General features: G+C 47.3%; 1 protein-coding gene across 2 annotated transcripts in view; it reads right to left on the bottom strand.

Annotated features, from left to right (window-relative positions):
- Window positions 1-12818: 12818 nt before the first annotated feature.
- LOC120530610 (SAP domain-containing ribonucleoprotein-like) overlaps window positions 12819-19950 on the bottom strand; it is a 55945-nt gene continuing 48813 nt past the window's right edge. The window contains exons 13-14 of one of the 2 annotated variants that reach the window (XM_039755033.1): window positions 14057-14134; window positions 12819-13981 (exon numbers count right to left, since the gene is read on the bottom strand). In XM_039755033.1, coding sequence (XP_039610967.1) covers window positions 13928-13981; window positions 14057-14134 — 132 coding nt within the window. In that variant the 3' untranslated portion in view covers window positions 12819-13927. Of the gene's footprint in view, window positions 13982-14056; window positions 14135-19950 lie in introns of those variants that run through there. The other variant, XM_039755034.1, reaches the window with a different exon arrangement.

The following is a 19950-nucleotide window of genomic DNA, read 5'->3' on the forward strand; positions in this document are numbered from 1 at the left end:
GCCAGCACTTCTCATACAAGTGTGCCATCCCCCTCACTTCGATGGCCTTTCTCTGCTCTCTTTCTGAGGGCACCGAGGCTCATTTCCAGTTTGGCCACACGGCAGGGGCCTCCATTTTGAGTTTTCTCAATTATCATTCACTAGTGATGTCAACAAAGAGGGGACACGGGTGCAATTGGCACTAAGTGCCAAAGGTGAACAGCCTTGGCTTCAATGGCCAAATGAAACAAAAACACAAAGCATCAAAACAGAAAAGCAGCCAAACTAACTCCACTTTGCCAAGTGTTGGGGGGCGGTGGGCAGATCCAGATTGGCACCACAAAACAAAACCAGATCAGAAACAGCAGGAGACCAGCCCAGGGTACGGAGCTATGCCAGGCAGGGGTTTAATATCTAGGAGCTACACAGTCTGATGCCACTCATGGTGTGACGGTGACAACCTGTGCGTCTAGGAGTGTCACAGGACATGAGAGAAAATGCTGCAAGTGATGGAGAACCCTGCAGGCTGGTACCCGGGTGGGCACACGTCATCCTTGCCACTTGCAGTCACAGCATGAGCAGAGTAAAGTGCCCGGCGCCTCCTCTGCGTGGTCACTAAAAGCCGTCTCAATAAATCAATTAGTGTCGGGCGCTGGCTCGGGCCGAGCCCTGGGACTTGTTATGGCAGCTCGGCCGGCGCTGGGCGTGCTTTTTCACTTAGCCGGCCTGGCCTCTCCTTCCGAGTCCATTAAGTGATAAATTAGAGCCAAGCTGCTGCAATATGGCAAGTCAATAATTCACTCTAACAAGATGTCAGCCGTCGAGAAGACCGCGTCCCACGGGAGGCGCCATCCATCACGCCGGCTGGACGGGAGCGTTCCTTTTCTACACGCCTTTATGAAGCTCTCCGGTAGTAAAGCATGCGCGCGGGAGCAATCAGCGGCTGACATAAATTGTGGACGAATGCCTCCCCAGCGGCCGCGTCTATCCTGTCTGGACAAGCAGAAGCATCCTGCTTCCCGCGTGCCGGAGCGCCAACATCCGAGACAAACCTGCAGTCACAACGTTCAGCGGGACAGCCGAGCGCAGGAGGGATGTTCTGAGCCAAGAAAGGCACCAGGAGCACACTGGGAGCTGGCAGACGTGGGCACACGACATGGGACGAGACAGGGCAGGCAGGGTCGTGGCTTCACATCTGAATGCCAGCAAAAGCGTACAGGTGGGCAGAAGGCATCCCCCTGGGTCCTTTGAAACACACGGGTGGTGGCTTCACCCTCCACGGACGACGATAAGCGATAAAGAGAGGAGTCAACGGGAGCAGCCGAGTGCACAAAGAGCTGAAACATGGCCACCGGACACCGGGGTCCCAGTCGGTAACCCAGACGCCCCTTCCAGCTGACGAGTAGGACCTTCATGTCACATCACTAACCAGCCTGAACACAAGCCCGGGGTGGCACCATCAGGCTTTGACAGAGGTGGCATTGGGGGGCAGAAGGACCCACTACAGGCAAAAGGTTCTTTTAAAATGTAAAAAGGCTTCATTGTGCCCATGGCAGCCCATCATGGCATCCGTCCATAAAACCACGCGGTAACCTCTGCTGGGGAAACTTCGTCCCAAACCTAAAAATGGGCCTAGCTACAGAAGTGGCAATCCTGTCATGTCACACCTGCCCCAGAATGAGCCGTGGCATAGCATCTACGTTTCACTGCCAGGCTGCCTGTGCTCCTCTCCTGCAGTTGGCACTAAGCTACACGCCGGGCACCCTTGTGCCACTCGTCACCTCCACGCCCCTCAGCTTGTGTATTTGGTTTCTTTCTGCTTCATTCTGTTTGGTGTTGTTGTCACTTTGATTTTTTTGTCTCTAGTTTATCATTTTTGTAAAGTGCCCTCGGCTGGTAAGTGGAATGACACAAAATAAAATTGTAAATCTGGAGCAGCACCAGTGTAGAAAATGGCCACCTCAAAAGATGCCACTGCACATGCCCAACTCCCCTTGGGCCACGATGCCCATCGGGCGAGAAACAACAATCTGTGCGTAAACTCAAGCGGTCACCGCTGACACACACTTGGAGGCAAAAGCCGTCGTACTTCAGTTTGCTCCGAGCTGCCAATGAAAACTTCACAAATGGATGGAGCAGACAAGACGTTCCGCATCATCAGGAAGTATGTGCCGTGACCGCGCTCCCTCCATGCTGCGGCATTAGCCACCTGTGTGCCCGCACGCATCCATAGTCGCCATAGCCGCCACTGCCACGGTGCGCCCTGCGCTGGAGGAAACGGCCATTGATGCCAGCCTGAGTGGAACTGGAGAGCAGCCAGCAGCAGCGAGCCATCGATCCGCGGCCCGGCGTGCAAGTGCAGGCTTCCAAGAGCGCAGGCAGCAGATTCTGGACTTTGGCCGCGATTAGCGGGGATTAGCACACGATCTTCTTCACCCATGTGAGCAGGCAGAGCAAAAGGTCACCCTGCGCGTATTTTACCATCTGGCAATTAAAGCGGCACCTGAGCAGATGCCTTCGTGTCGGTGCCTCTCCCAGCTCACACCAGGCCTCACAAGGCCGGGCCAGTTAACTCTCACGAGCGGCGGGCGAGAGAGAGACAGAAAAATCCACGTGAGTGGAAACGGATGTGGAGGGCGGCTGATGGATTTCAGCAAGTCCGCAGTGACGCAGAAGAGGAGATACCTGGCATGGCATGCTGCTCCTTGGCCAGGGATACGGGCGCACAGAGCTCCTTTAACTGCCAAGTGCACTACGTGCTACAATTTTACAAGGCGTGTAGATTTACTCGTCCGCCAGAGTCATCAGAATGTGCAGCGGACACGGAATGTCTCTGCTGGAGGAATCGGAAACACAGGATCACTTACAGCGCCCACCTCCACCAATTAGTCAGCCTTCTCCACTGGCAGAATGTGGGAGCCTGGCGTGGCCGTCCTCCGTGGAGGTACAGGTGCTGACACACCTTTGGTGTGAAGGCTGTTGTGCAGCTCGGGCGTAGTTGGCACTCGGGGCGCTACGTGAAGATTACGAAGGCACAGCTCTATAAAGATGAAGGAGTGGAAAACAAACAAAGGGCAGCAAGACGCACGAAAAAAAAAACAAAACACGCCGGCCAGTCAGCCGCATACATAGAAACATAGCGGGTCACAGCGAGGACGAGGCCATCTGGCTAGAAGATGTCTGAAAACGGTGTGTAATGAGACGCCCGCTCCCAATGCCACCACAGAGACCGAGAAGAGAAAGAAAAAGGAGAAGATTTAGTGGCGGCAAAGCAAAGAGAGGCAGCACGATGAACAAGCAGCACTGGAAGTGGGCAAGAGCGCCAACAGTCACCGGTTATCCCAAAGCGGGTAGAGTTTGGGTGCCCCATAGCTAAAAGCCTGGCCTGCTTTGGAAGTTTAAGGTGGTCACCAGGTCACATTGTCCACGCTAGAGTGACCGGTTAAGGACAATGGAGGTCAATTACACCTTTAAACACTAAATGGCCAAAGGGTCAGGTGTGTCATTGTCAGCTGGAACTTTGAATCAGGAAACAGCCAGGCAACTTCCATTGACAAACACCGGGTCAAACTGAAGAGCTCTGGGACTTTAAACGTGGCACTGCCATCTGTGACACAAGTCACGATGTGGAATTTCTGCTCTCCCACATCTTTGGAGGTCAAATGGAAGAAGCAACAGCAGATCAGCCACAAAGTGGTAGACCACCTAAAGTGACAGTGTGGGGCCAGCGAGTGCTGAAGCACATAAACGGCCACCACTCGCCACACAGTCCTAAACCACCTCACCTCTGGAAGCCGCGTCAACGCAAGGCCCGTGCATCAGGGGCTTCACGAATTGGGTTTCCGTGGCCGAGCCCAAGCTCTCTAGGTTCAATGCCAAGTGTCGACAGGAGTGGCATCAAGCACAATGCCCACCAATAGGTTCTGGAACAGTAGAGACGTGTTTGGTGGAATGATGAATCCTGCTCCAGTATCTGCGAGTGTGACGGACCAGTCTGGGGTTGAGGAGGCTGGCAGAACACCAACCTCCAGACTGCACGGGGCATACAGTGAAGTTTGGGGAACAGGACGAATTACAGCAGGGCTCGGGGTAGGCCATTGTGTTCAAGTGGAGGGTCCCATTAATGCCACAGAGACAATTGTGAGCTTCAGTTAGCGGAAGGCCCGATGGTGTCCTGGCAGGACTCTGCCCCTGTGCACAAAGCCAGGTCCATAAAGACAATGAGGAAGACGAGGGGCCTGCACAGAAGCCTGACCTCAACCCTAATGAACTCCTTTAAGATGAATTGGGTCTCCTCATCCAACGTCACTACCTGACCTCACAAATGCTCAGCTGGCTAAATGGGGACCAACCTTATGGAAAGAAGAGATGAGCCGCAAAGGAGTCGGGTTTAAGGTTAATGGAAATGAATGTCCAAGAAGCTCATACCAGTGTGCTGGCCAGATGCAACTGAGGAGCGGACATCTCGAGGTCTCGTCATGACCTTCAGTTATCTACAGAGCAGATGATCTCAACACTGATCTGAAGAAACAGCAGCGCAGCTCACCTCTGAGATCCTCCCATCCATCCTGTAACACTGCACTAGAACCTCATTTCAGTCACAACGTCATACTTCTGTGCCATGCAAAACCATGGAACCTAAAATAAAATACATTTGGAAAGTACCTGAAAATAACATGCAATACAATCCAACAGGCGGCGCGGGCTTATCAGAGGAACATCACGACAAGCCAAACCTTTACAACCGCAAGATGAATTCCAAAACTAGAAGCTGTGGGCATCAGAGGTCACCAGCCAAACTGGAGCTCAAGATGGTTAACCAGCACAGCACAGAAAAGAAGAGCATTGTCATCAGTGGAGTCCCTCAGAGAAGACCACGTGGGGACCTAAACCAGGACTTCAAAATCCTCAAAGGCAACTAACTGGAGTGGATCCTGAAGAATTCCATCAGCTAAAGGGAGAGTGACCTACCCGAGGAAGGACAGCAGTGGAAATGAAGAGGAGATGCGTTTAGGACTGAAGCCAGGAAGAAGAGACTCTGACAACCTTTAAGAAGGGTCTGGAGGAGATGTTGGGACAGCTGAGCCATTAGCTAAACAAACGAGCCACAAATGACCGAAATGGTCTCCTCTTGTCAGTCAGTCCTTCTGCCGTCACATTCATTCATTCTCAGGCCAGAGTTCGTGACCGCTAGCCAGAATGAGGACGTGGAGCGACCACTAAAAGGTTCATAGGTGTCTGTGCAGATACTCAGAAGTCCCCAGCTTGGTGCCACATTCAGTACTTGGTATACAAGATGGTGGTCACGTGTCTTTCGTTAATGTGACTGGGTGGCATGTGTGTATAAACTAGGCACCTTATCAAGTGTTCACACACTTCAGAGACGATGCAGTTGGTGCTCATGAGAGTTGAGGGGGTGGCAGAGATGCCTGGTAGGAATCAGAGGTGAATCATCACTGGACTTCTGTGCTAGCTGTGGACACCCTGGCTTAGGTGAATGAAAGGCCAACTCGAGGAGTCTCTCAGAAGAGGTCCGGCATACACAGGCCAATGGGCCGAATTCAAGGTCTCAGTAGCAGAGACAGCTGCAAGGAGCTGTGGACAAGAGGATGCTGGTGTCTTTCATGGCTGCAACCTTCAGACCGGAGGGTGGACATCAGCAGTCGAGCCGACAAAAAGAGGAGGAGCTCCAGACCCGAGAATGACATGCAGATGGCATCAAGAGAGTCAAGAAGGGCAGGTGGCATGTCAGCCAGGATGTTCTCAGTAATGGGGAGGTGGTGGTCACATTTTGTTGGAATTCCCGTTAATTGTACTGAATCAGCCCGGAATCTCAGAGTTCTCTTTGACTCTAGCAGGTCATTTAAAGCGCACATATCAGAGTTGTTCAAATCAGGTTTCTTCCATCTTAAATGTTGGGAAATGAAGGCGCATTCTAAATAAACAGGATTCTGAGAAATTCATTCCTACATTTGTCTCTAGTAGGACTGTCGACTGCAATGCGGTGTTCACTGGATATTCAGACTGTTCTTTATTCAGCCTCCAGTTAATAAAAATGCGGCTGCAAGAATTATTACAAGAACTAGAAAATACGAACACATAACTCCAGTTCTTAAATCCTCACACTGGCGCCCAGTTAAGTTTAGGGCAGATTTCTAAATCCTCCTTTTAACATATAAAGCATTAAATGGCGGAGGTCCGGCTTACTTGTCTGAACTTATCACGACTTACAAACCTGAGCGCACATTAAGATCTCAAGATGCTGCTCTGCTTTGGATAACAAGGATTACTAAAATAACAGTAGGAGGTCGAGCTTTTAGTTACAGGACCCCCTAAACTGTGTGGTGGTCTGCCTGCTACTATAAGAGATGCCCCTTTGGTCTCAGGCTGTAGACTCACGACTTCAGTTTAGCACACCCTGACTAGAGCTGCTGATTAACTGTGCAGACTGTCATTAGCACTAAAACACAAGTCACATGACAGCTCTGATTTGTTACTGACCCCTCCCTTCTTCTGGTGCCCCTGCCCACCTGCCAAGTTGTCTGCCAGCCTAAGATAAAGTCATCCCTGATGGAGGAGCACATTAATCATCGAGTAGAGGGGTCCTTTCATCGGATTGGCTGGCGCAGCGCTGAATCAGCTGTGGAATGGCCAATAGGGGGAGACAGCGTGATGGCTGAGGTCTCAAGGACTCTAAACAAATCCAAATCATATTATGGGATATCAACTACTGTTAAATTCTGTTCCATTCTTGTAATATTTTTATTGTTATATTGAGGATGACTTGTGTTCTGTGTTGTATTGACTCCCTTTTTCTTTTTGACACCCACTGCACGCCCAGCCTACCTGGAAAGGGGTCTCTCTGAACTGCCTTTCCAGAGGTTTCTTCCATTTTTTCCCCCTAATAGGGTTTTTTTTTTTCCTTGTCTTCTTAGAGCAGGGGTCCTAAATCCCAGTCCTGGAGAGCCACAGTGGCTACGGGTTTTCATTCCAGCCAGTGTCCTACATTAGAGCTCATTCCTTGCTGATAATGAAAGTTGGGGTTTAACTCTATGCCTTCTTAGTGACTTTATCCATCAAAGACAAGTTTGAGTTCATTTGTGGATCAGAGGTCCTCACTTACAGTCCTGGGGCCTCATGTATAAACGGTGTGTATGCACAGAAATGTTGTGTACTCCCGTTTCCACGTTCAAATCGCGATGTATAAAACCGAAACTTGCCATAAAGCCACGCACATCTCCACGGTAGCTCATACCTTGGCGTACACAAGTTCTCCGTTTGGTTTGCAGACTGGCGGCGCCCAGCGTCAAAGCAGCGCTACTCTTCCTGTGTGGTTTCTCTTTCTTTTTTAGATGCACATCCCTGCTGCGGCTTTATAAATACACTGAAATTAACTGCATATTGTTTATTAGTTTAATGATCGGATTGTAACTAACCTGTAACAATACAATGGGCACAGATTGGCCAAACTATTCTAAATACCAGAACTGCTTTAGCGTTGTTACTCTCACTGCACCTTCTTCTTTCAGCTGCTCCCGTTAGGTGTTGCCACAGCACATCATCTTTCTCCATATTAGTCTCACTGCAGCACTCGGAGTATTTATATCACTGTATCGGAGTGGGAATCAGAGCAGCTGATCGGAAAGAGAATTATTGGGATACAGCATCAAGCACACGCTACCTCAGCCATGCACACTGTCTATTTGAACTGCTCCCATACGAGAAACACTTCAGAGCCTTTCCTGTACGGACCTCGCGGTTCACAAACAGTTTCATCCCAAGAACTCTAAACACACTCAGTCAGCCATCAAGTGCTCCTCGTAGACCTGTGAGGACTTAGGAGTACAATCACCTCACTGGAAACTACAGTTAGAATATCACACAACCTGAGCCACTTTATAAAGCACATATTTACAGATGATGATGAGATCATTTGTAAGATGAAATGCAGCAAAATATGTTGATTATATTATATAGATAAAACTAACTACACGGTGTCGCTGTGCTAGCGTTGATCTGGCGCTCCGTTCACAGTTTGATCCTACCCTCACACTGTATTCTTGCCGACGTGACACTGGAAGGATAGAGGATGGAATAATTCAACACGTTACTACGAAGATATTTCAATGTTCCTTAAAAGTTTTGAAGAATCAGCATTATAAGCTTACAGATGGCTTAACGTCTGTTACAGAGCTGATTGTGGGGTGATTGGGTATTTGGAGGAAGAAAAGGAAGGACAAGAATTGGAGGTTAGTACGTCTGAGAGAGACAGACCTGCTACAATAAAGTATTTCATCGAAGGTCACGCACGGCGCAGCAAGCATCTTGCAGGAGACAGGAACAATCACTGCGCCACCGTGTGCCCATGTTTAATAACGTGCTTTAACTCCTATCATCATGAAAATGACATCACGTATACATCTCAGTATATTAGTTATTCAGAGAACTGTAATATCACGAATGTCATGGATTCTGTGTCCTGTTGGAGGAGGAGAAAGTCGCTTTAAGAACCACGTAGTGATTGACACACACAGAGCACATAGATGATCAAATAGAAAACAAAGCATTTAACATGCGACTTAAGTTACGACGGGATTTGAGAAACTGGTTAATTAAACGATTTAAAGATGGTTTATGATGTTCTACTTTAATGACAAAACAAACTACGTGATTAAAGTGGAAATTGAGATTAAAAGTTGACATTTCGTGCTTTTTCCCCCCCCACTGTGTCCCTATTTATTTTTTTCTCTGTACCCTAATAATCAATCTATCTATCTATATAAAAACAGTTCCATGGCTGATTGACAACGCACAGACCAAACCGCTGGACCTACAGAGCCGAAATTTTGACAGATTTTTTGAAATTCCATCCCTAAGGGGGTGAATTGGGAGGCGTCAACTATATCCGTTCTCTTGCCACTGAGAAGAGGGGCGAACGACACGGCGTGCATGCGTGGAATGAGGAAGGGGATGTTTCCGTTTCTGCCAGAGGGTAAAGTGAGCGACTGCCGTGCATCATTTGCGTGAGCGACCTGATGCTATGCACATCGGTCTATAAATGATAACTGATAGATCACATTTATCCAGGCATTGCTCAAATACAGAATAAGCCTATAGAATGATTTTGTGAACAGGCCATTGTGACTCCAAAAAACGATCAAGCTGCATTCATTAATGACATGTTGCTGAAGTCCTTTGAGGGAGAACAAATGGTCTACAAGTCGATAGACACTGTCTGTAATGCAGATGAAGCCGTTAACTATCCGGTAGAGTTTTTAAATTCCCTTAAACCACCGGGTTTTCCATACCATAGGCTTACTCTGCGGAAAGGCACACCCGTAATGTTCCTTCGGAATTTAAAACCACCGAAACTGTGTAATGGCACTACACTGCAAGTCAAAGATTTAAAATCGAAGCCATTATTTTCACTTGGTGTGCTCAACGAGAAAAAGTGTTTGTGCCGTGCATTCCTCGAACATCCAATGACCCCCCCTTTGACTTTAAGAGACTGCAACCCCCTCAAAGTATGCTTCGCCATGACGATAAGCAAGTCTCAGGGCCAAACTTTGAAATACACTGGCGTAAATTTAAGGGAAGATTGTTTCTCACAAGGTCAGTTTTACATGGCTTGCTCACGCCTAAGTTCGCCCACGAGCCTGGTAATATAAGTGCCGTCCAATGCAGAAACAAAAACTATTGTTTATAAGGAAATCCTCTAAAAAGCAATTAAATATTTACACTCCCACGGCGTCAGAAGTTCCACGCAAAGAAAGTCACGGGCAATAACTATAACTTCATATATTTATATATATATATATATATATATATTTCAGGAAAAAAAAAGGATATTAAAACAGAGTCCCGCGCAGACGAAGTCGTGGGTAAAAGCTACTCTTTCATATGGACACTCAGATGGTGGGCTACGACTCCCCTTTTCACGGCGACTTTGATATCTGACAACTTTTTTTATTTCAGGCACTGTGTGACTTTGTCAACTGGAGCTTTTGAGTTTCTCCGACACACTATGTCACTCAATCAATTTTTTTTTTTGTTGATTATTCCACTGTTTAAATGAACAAATAGTACGTTTTTCTTTACCTCCACTTGGTATTCACTGAAATTCTTCTATGTTCCCTCATACTTTTGCTGTTGTCTTTTCACAGAAGGCTGAGCTTAAGGGCTATTTATATTGATTTGCATATTCAAAGAGGCGTAATTCTGGGAGAAGTTGGGGAGGATAGCAGCGTTACTTTTCACGCTGGCCGGGATTTCTGGAGCGGAAGAACGTGGAAGTTGGCGTACGCACAGATTTACGCGTCTGGATTTTCTTGTGCGTACACACATTTCCGCTTTTGTCCGTACGTCACGTTTTAGTGAGAGTTCTACGCAGGACGTTCGTTATGCATGAGGACCCTGGAGGTCTGCTATGGCTGCAGGTTTTCACTTTAACCGATTTCTTCATCAGAACCCTTTCACATCCCCCTAAAGCAATGTGGTTTAATTTCAGTTCTCTTGCCTGTTGCCATTCAGAATTCTTAATTGCCCATTTTAGATTTTAGCAGCTGCATTTAAGTTTTAATTGTTGCCTGTTTTCTTAGTCAGACATGTGATGCCGATAACCAGTAAACCAGCAGCCCTCCAGCTCACGTGCTTACCATGAAGTATCGGTGATAAGAAATGGATGAGAGGAGAACTGGAAGGGCCATTAGGTTGAAATCTGTTCCGGTCCACTAAACACGGGGCTAACGTTCTCACAGAAGGAAACCCTACAGTGCAATTCAATTTGCTCTTAAATGAATGACAGCATTAACAGGCCAAACAGTTCAGTCCCAAGTCTCATTATCAACATGGATGGCTTTCTAATTAGGAAACTAAAAACCTGCAGCCACTGCGGCCCTCCAGGACTGTGATTGAGGACCCCTGGCTTAGAAAGTCAAGGCTGGGGGGCTGTCAGGAGGCAGGGTCTGCTAAAGCTCACTGCAGCACTTCTTGTGTGATTTGGGGATAAACAAAAAGAAATTGTATTGTATAAAACGGGGGTGGCAGTTTGGGGTCAAAAAGGTGCGCCTAAATACGAGTGGTCACGATCCTCGGCCTCCCCTGAAAAGCCTTTGCTGGGTTAGTGCAACGGAGACTCCAATGACGATTCTGTGGAATGGCGGACCGGCTATACAAACATATGAAGACTCATGGGAGTTGTCCAAGCCACACTTACAGCTTAGGACTGTGTGCCATGTGGTATTATGAAGAGGACACGGCCGCTTGGTCAGCGCACTTGCGGAGTAAGATGCCTGTTGGCATACTCCCTATCAAGACCATTCAACGTGGGCACGAGACTCTGCCAAGGATGCGACTCCTCTCTTCTCCTGCTGTGGATTTTCATGGACAGGACTTCAAGACACAGGTGGAGACTGAAGGATATCCAGTCTGAGGGGGGCAATTCTGCCTTTTGTTTTTTGTGACGTTTGCCTCTTGGCCACTGATCTATGGTGCCCAGTGCAGCAGTTCACAGCAGAGTGTGTTGCACTTGGCAATCAGAAATCAAATGTTATTATCCTCTCCCAGAAGAATGCAGCATATTCCCATCAGTAACGCGTGAGCTGCTGCCCCACGTGCAAGTGACGAAGTGCCTCGGGGTCTTTGTTATGAGGTGACCGTGACACAGACCAAGCAACAGCAGCATCTTTATGAATGTTGTACTGAAGTATGGTGTTAAGTGGGGCAAAGTCTCGCCAATTCACAACATCGTTCACAGTCCATCTACAAGCCCATGGCTCACCAGTGCTGGGCTGTGATGGAAACAATGAGAACGGGAGTACAGCGGACTGAAGAGAGAGGTGGGCTCAGTCTACATACCAGAGTGAAGGCCTTGGAGAAGATCAAGGGATGGTTGGGTGTGCAGTCTGAATGCCCCTCAGAGGAGTACAAGGCACAACCCGCTAGGAGAAAAGTGGGGGACGACCTACCCTGTGGAAACAAAATGGATGACAATGAGACTGTTCGTAATAAAGCTTAAGGGATTCATACTTTATCCTTAGATCTGAAAAAGCTTTCAAAGTGTGCCGTGTAAGGAGTCACTTTATTGAGTCCAGTATTCTCAGTCCATGCCGACTGGTGAACCTGCAGCTCTGATGGTCCACAACAAAGATCGAAGGGTGTGACACGAGGCCCTGCACATGAACCCATCTGAACGCTGGGGCAATGAAACGTACGATGATGAAACAATGGGCAGAAAATACACAGGGTCAGGGAGGCCAAGCTTTACCACAGCGACAGCAGGAGCTCACCCAGCAGTTAGAGAGTTGGCTCGTAATTAGGACTGAAGAGCGACAGAACATGGCTTACTCTCAGATTTAAGGCCTCATATCAGAAGCCTAGAGGTGTCCCCGCATCGCCACCTCCTCTCAAGCATAATGGACGAGATATAAAATCAAACCATCAAGAGAATCCTCAACTGCATCCATCCATGGAAGTCACGGACCAGAGCGGCTCGGTTTGCTAAAGTCAGTCGATTTCAGAAAGTTTGTTATTTAGTGGGGATGGCGTAGTGGGCCGAAATGTCAAGAGCAGCGCCTGGTCTGACAGAGGAAGTGAGAAATTATAAACATGAAATATCTGATGTAAATCGGGTCTAAAAAGACAAAAACCACCAAGGAATTGAGAGAAAAAAAATGGACTAACAAGACAAATGGCATCAAAATGGAAAAAACAGATACTGTATGTATAAATAACTAGAAAACAAGTTTAAAATATCAAACAATGAAGATCCAGAATAAAAATAAGAGCACATAAATCACACTTGAGACCAACTTAGGAAATCCACAGCATGTGGACATGAAGGGAGGAAACGGACAACACGGCAAAACGCAGCAAAGCCAAACTCAAAGACAGGCAGACAGGCAGGCGACACTCCTCTGTCACCAGTTTCAGTCAGCGTTTTTATGGACAGAACTTCTAGGGCCGCCCGCCTGCTTTTTGTGGATGATGTGGTCCCGCTGAGCTCCTTGGGTGGGCACCTCAGGTGAGCTCTGGCACAGCTGGCAGCCGAGAGGAGGCATGTTTGGCATGGGCTCAGTGTGAGTGTTCTTTGTGAAGGATTGACTGGCAGCCCCTCTCAGAAAGCAAGTGGGGAACTCCACTGTGTGAAAGGTGGGCAGGTCAGAGGCTACAAAGACCCCTACACTCGTGAATCTTTTAACTGTGCCAAGACAACTTCAGCATAAAATATGGAGTTACAAGTGCATTAAACAGCACACAAAGACAGAAAGTTATTCGAATGGCCAGGATAATCAAAGCAAACGCCACAAAGAACGACCGGAGGGTCCTCGGTGCTGTCCGTCACCAGTAGTGACATGGTGCCCAAACTGTGTGCATGTCCTGCTGTGCTGTGTGGCGTCACAGCCTTGTGAAGCAGTGCTGGTCTCAGCGACATGTAAAACAGGACTGTGCGGCGAGATTTTACACAAATCTAGAGACGGACACTGGGAATGTGGGCACAGCCTCGAGAAGGGATGGCAGTTGGCCACCATCAGCTGAGCAGCCCGCTGTCCTCAGAATTATCTTCTTATTGTCCTCAATCAACACGTCACCAGTTTCACCCTCGGCCTACTGAGCTGCACGGTGGCGTTAATGACACAAGCAGACCTCTGAATCCTTGTGTGCCTCACTGGCATTAGAAGGTACGACTTTTGGACAGAATGGGCACTCTGGCGTCTTCGCTTTGTCATAGCGCCTCACTTCTGTAACGCAGATGGAAATGAAAATGTGAAAGACTTTGCACACTCCTTTATTTTGTGACATCCCCACTCAAAATGGGCCACAGTGTTTACAACAGAACGAGAACCCAAATGATTCAAGAAAATCAAAGAGCCTTAACGGGAGCAATCGGCGAACCAAACAAGGCCGGCACTCCAAGAGCACCACAAGCACAGTCGGGATGAAGAGCCATTCAGTACACTCCGGCGGCCATCCCAAAGCGCTCCGCTCGCATCTTTTTCTTTACCTACACAGAAAAGTAGACTGTGAGCTTTACAAACCCGTGAAGGCCAAGCAGGACACAGCGATAGAGCCGCTTTACCTGCTCATCCAGGATGGCCACCGTGTCCAGCACAGCTCCAAAACGCTCTTTTCTCTTCCGGAACCTCTCTTGATCAGCCTGGACAATAAAGGACATTTTGATGAATGAAGAGTGGCATCAGGACAGGCAGGCACTGTCAGGACTCAGCTGGCATGACAAACAAATGAGAGCCCAACAGTTTGTGAGAATTCTCAAGGAGCCCTGGCTGCACGTTACACCCAACAGGGACAAGCGAATGACAGCCTACGATGAGACTTGCAATTCAGGACTATGAACGAACGCACTGTGGTGCAAACACCAGAAAGAGCGCATGTTATAAAAGGCCGCGGTCAACGGAGGGCGAGCTTTTAACAAATAAATCGATGGCTCTAATAATCTAATAGCTCTCTCAGGTCTTTGGGTGGGGGTGTAGTAGTGCAGGATCACCTGTGAACCAAATTGGCTTTGACAGCCGCTGATTGGCACAGCTGTGCCACGCCCCACACGAGCGCTAGGAAGGAAAACAAGGAGATGGAAGAACAAACGGAGGTTAAAGGAGGAGAGCAGAAAGGCAGGAACGGGCGAGAAGCAGTGTGAGCAGACGAGACAGAGAAGGCAGACAGCCGGGAGGAAGTCACTCGGGGACCGATGGCCACTCCAGCAGAGCGACCTGGGAGTTGGGGCGACTCGCCAAAGAGAGAAGCATCCTGCGGGCGGTGCCATGGACCACAGGGGCACCAGCCTGGCAGTCAGAGGCTTTGGCAAAGTGCCCTGCTGGGACCCAGAGTCTAGGAGCAGCGCTGAAGGTGGGCTGAACTGCTGGCTTGGCACCTCCTTGGCTAGAAGGACCCATACAGGGATAAGCGAAGGAGACGTCCCTTTAGAAAGACGCCATTCACCAGGGCTCATGCCTTTCTTTTTATTGAAGTATTTATTTATTGGTATTTTCTCTCATTGCACTTTTTGGACACTTTTGTCTGACTGTTTTTAATAAAAGCACTTCCCCTTGCTTTGTGTGTGTCCTCATCTGCCAAGCTCATCCTGGTCAGGACGACCGACTGGGTCGGGTTCAAGAGGCTCCCAAAGTTGAAGAGGGGGCATGGAGCCAACCTGCGCCATCACAAAGGCAGAAGAAAAAGAAATGGAGGAACAAACTAAAAAACTACACAGGGAATGAAAGAGCAAAAAAAAACTGCAGGAGGACAAGCAAAAGCAAAATCAACAAAGATGGCATCAAGTAGCTAAAATATTCAATGAAGATAAAAAACAAAACAATTGCTACAAACCGCCTCTTTTAAACATCAACCACTGCTTAAGTCAGATGCACTGGCACTTACTGAACCAACCACCATGGCACAATGCGGGCAAATGCCAGCCGAGCACAAAGATTAACAATAGCAAACTGATAAAGCAGCCAGCTAATGCAGAAAAACTTGAAACCTCACTGGCATGAAACTGGGCACCAACCACTTTCCTCTGACGCCATCTGTCTTGATTCACTGCCGGCACCTTCTGTTCTCTGGAGCTGTATTTTCACATTTACAATATTGGATATGACCAATGTGATGGAGATGAGACCCTCGACCGTCCTTACAAGTACCCCACACGAACAGGCCAGTCAGCTGCACCCAAAGCCACTTTCCTACTTACTTTTTGGGAAACCAATCAAACCCAGCGAGGGAGAAGGCAGCAAATACAAGGTGGTCCAGATCTAATTCTGCAGATCCAGATCGTCTGGATGACTTTGATTTATGTGGGGACGATTCCAGTTTGGCGCAAAGACGATTCTTCATGTCGTCAGTTCGCACACTTCGATGGTCTCGGATTTTTCGGGTGACTTTCTATGTAATAAACTTAATAAGTTATAGCGGCCTCTGTGAAGTACGGCAGTACGGTCAAAAGCAAGAGTTGGCCAGCAGCCTCGAGTCAAGTTTGTTCCTGAAATGGGGATGACAGGATGAATGAAGAAGCCATTTATAAAAATGAGGTAGTAGACGAGAGCCCATCTTCCCTTTTACAAGACGTGGAACACCATGGCCTTGGCCAGTGCACGTTGGAGCATTGAAAGAAATGGCCACGGAGACCAAAATAGCTCATCATTTCCACAATATACCATGAAGAGGAGTTTACAAAGTCACACCATCCTCATGAGCAATTTGTGAAGAACACTTTCTGATGTTTCTTCAACTCGGCTCCACCTGCAAAGCCACATCCTTGGTGAGGAATTCAACTGAAAGTAATCGACTGTCTCCATAACTCTGAATGTGCCCGTCGTGTGCCCTCGTAATCTCCTGATGCTTAAAGTAAAATAATTCAAGGCCTTTAGTCCTTCCAGGTAGCGCAGACCCGACACTCCTGGGACCTGCCCAGCCTCCTCTCTCAGGACTTTCTAGCACTTTCTTCTCTCATGTGTAACAAACCGGGTCTGATCGGACATGCGTCACGGTTCAAATGCTCTCCAGAAGTAATAAACGTCCTGCTGATAATTCCTGTACATACACAGAAGTGTCCGCTCGTGTCTCGGTCACGGTGCACACTAGTGTGTCTTCTCGATTGCACATCAGTTGGTTGAGGAGTGTGAACATCACACCGATATCAGTCACAGAAAGTGAACTAAACCAACGCACAAAGTCCGACAGTAGGGCAGGGCAGCATCAGCAACTACCAGTTATTAAACAGGTAAAACCAGTACGGACTCGGCAAAGGGGACACAACCGTGCCACCCCCTAAGACAGACTGGCTAAACCCGCACACACCCTTGGCGATTTTCAGCAAAAGAATGAAAAGATCTGACAGCACAATTTGTCAAACTTCTCAGCAAACACACAAGCCTTACCCATTTAGGATGGTGGGATCATTTTAGGCCATCACGAAAATCAAGAGACCACCAAAGCACAATGATGGAGAAAGATGGCACACAACAAATGCAATAAATACTCTGAAAGGCCCTAAATGCTGCCTGACAAGGGGGTCAAAGCTCTTCAGACTGTTTATTGAGCAGCTAAATAGACCTTAAAGTTGGAGCTTTTACAGCTTTATTAAATTTGGCTGGATTTGCTGCCCCTGCCAGCCGCCCACATGACTGGGGACGATATGTGGGATGATGTGCCTCAAGTCTTAAACGAAACCGTAAAAACTGCAACACCACAAGACAGGCGTTTGGTCTTCATGCTCACTGACAAAAGGCGTGTGGTCACTTCGGGCCGGTGAAGGGAACTACGGCACAAGCCGCTTACCTTTGAGACATGCCGATTTATCAGGCCACAGCCGAGCTTCTCCCGGAGGACAACGTGACCATTGGAAGGGTCAGAGGCGACGGGGCAACATAATTAAGAATCCAGTTAAATGGGGCGGCAAAAAACTCGCAGCATCCGTACTTGGAGATTCGGCCTACCTTATAACTGTATTTTATAATTTGTTGCACTGTGACATCGGAATATGAACTGAAATATCATTCGATTTTACACTCGTCAAATGGCGGTTCGTGTTTGGACGAGCCAATGTTAGACAGTTAAAGCTTCGAGTTAAACTCATGTTAGTGTTTACTTCATTTGAATTGAACAGAATTGTCTTTCATAGTCACAGACAGTGGGGTGGCCTTTTAACCTGTAAGTTAATCAGAAATACAACTTTCCTGTTAGAATTCAGATACGGCGCGAGGACTGCGTCAGTGTGTGCTTAAGAAGAAGTCCCAGTGCTAGCAGAGACCCAAAGACCCACTGACAGCATACAAGTGGGACAGCAGGCAGTTCTGACCATTTAGAAGAGATTTTAGAACGTTTAGAAATTATTCAACTGTGCAAGCAAACTTAAAGAAATGAAACTAAACTTTTAAAGCTTTAAACAGAACTTTTCTTTTATCAACAATTTTCCCTTTTTTGTGTGAATGGATTTTACTTTGAAATTTTACTAAAGTTTTTAAAACTAAGATATTTTGTCTGCAGAATCATTTCAACGCGTCAAGCCTTTGCTGAATCCCATTTGCCAACTAGAGCAGCCGAACTTTGGTAATTTGGGGTAAACGCGGCTACGGCGTCTTTAACTATTTATTGTGCGTGTGTTTAGGCCACTGTACCTTTTACTTGATTTACTGCCAGTTCCACGGCAGGTGTTGCACACCATCCTAAAAGGGGACTTCCCTTTATTGAAAACGTACTTTGTGTTGCACTCAGCTTGACATTAATTACATGTCAGGCAGAAGATAAAATATCCTGTATGAGGAAGTTTCTAGAAATGATTACGTCACTGTAACGCAGCTTTAACTCAAGTATGCTGACGTGGGTGTTGTAAAGCTGAAGAAGATCTGCTCTACGGTGTTCACTTGTTTTAAGTTTGTGCAGCAAGTGAAGGTGTACACAGATGTTGGAAACCCCTGACAGTCGTGTCAGAACAGTGAAGGATAATAAATGGCAGGTGGGCTTTGAAGAACACCAGCATGTTTGAAATTCTCACTGCAAAAATGGATGTGGTGAGAGGAGACATGCAGGTGATGGATGGGAGCAACAGAGCAAGATGCAGAGGACAAGGAGAAGGAAAAGGATGATCTGCTGTGGCGACCCCTAACGGGAGCAGCCAAGAGAAGCAGGAGGATCTCATTCCAGTACTGGACAGACCCTGGCGCTCACTCAGTGAGCTGGAGATTCGTTGGACAGATACCATCACAAAGAAAACAGGAGTCCTCTGCTAAGAGACACCCAAGTAAGAGAGGTTAGGCAGAAGATCTCCAGGAAATGTAACTGACCTGGCACCAGCACTCACAGTGCCAACACTTGCACAGATTGTGAGTGGCCCATTTCTGAGAAGTAACCACAGTCACGGTTAACGATGATCTGGAAGGTGTGCCTAAGACCTGTGCCCATGACACAAATGCCAAGTGCCTCTGTTTGAAGAGGTTGGTAAGAGCAGAGAAAGGCCTCAAACAAACTGCACTGCCACGAGAATAAACTCTCTGTGACCGCACTTGCACTTTTGTTCTGTACTGCCGATACAGGCAATGACTTTGGTACGCACAACACTGTGAAAACATCACTACAGAACTATTCCTAACGGAATTAATAGGAAGTTTAAAAAACTCCACAGTAGGTTTGTAAAGAGTTACAAAAGAAACTACAAAAGAAAAAAGACGAATAAGACATAAGACTAGTGAATCGTTGGGCATATGAGAACATGAGGGGCAACCATTAAGGATATCAGGGAGGCTAAAAGACAGCTGGAGAGGAAGAGCAGATAAGGCGAGAGACGACCTGAAGAGATTCTTAGTAATAAAAAAGAGTCAAGGAGGATGTGAAGTGCATCAGGAATAGTAAAGGAGGAGAATTAAAAGATACAAACAGTGAGATAGCGGACCCCTAAACTTACATTTTAATGAGGTCTTTATGTGTGAGGAAGTGGACAACCTCAGAGCAGTAACAGGGACTACTAAGGAGTGCTTTAGAAAGTCAAGAGAGAGAAGAGCAGCTGAGATTGAATAGGCTGACATCACACAAATCACCACGACCTGAGAAGATTCACCTCAGAGGTCTTAAGGGGGCCAGCGAGTGCAGATAGAGACCCTTGGCACAGATTTAGGAAGTCACTGAGCACCGAGGAGATTGTGAAGGACTGGAAAATGGCAGATATCGTCCCATTATATACAAATGGTGACCGGGCAGATCAGAGCAACTACAGGCCAGTAAGCTTAACATGCATCACAGGAACGTTAATGGAAGTAATTAAGAATAAGCTTGAGCAACACCTGGCATGAGCAGGAGTTTAACTGAACAGTCACCATGGGGTCAGTGTGGGGTCGCTGCCATTTTTTATTTATTTATATATATATATATATATATATATATATATATATATATATATATATATATATATATATATATATATATATATATATATATATAATTTAGATAGGGATATAAGTAACA

The sequence above is a fragment of the Polypterus senegalus genome, chromosome 6 (genome assembly GCF_016835505.1).
Source record: "Polypterus senegalus isolate Bchr_013 chromosome 6, ASM1683550v1, whole genome shotgun sequence".
NCBI classification, from domain to species: domain Eukaryota; kingdom Metazoa; phylum Chordata; class Cladistia; order Polypteriformes; family Polypteridae; genus Polypterus; species Polypterus senegalus.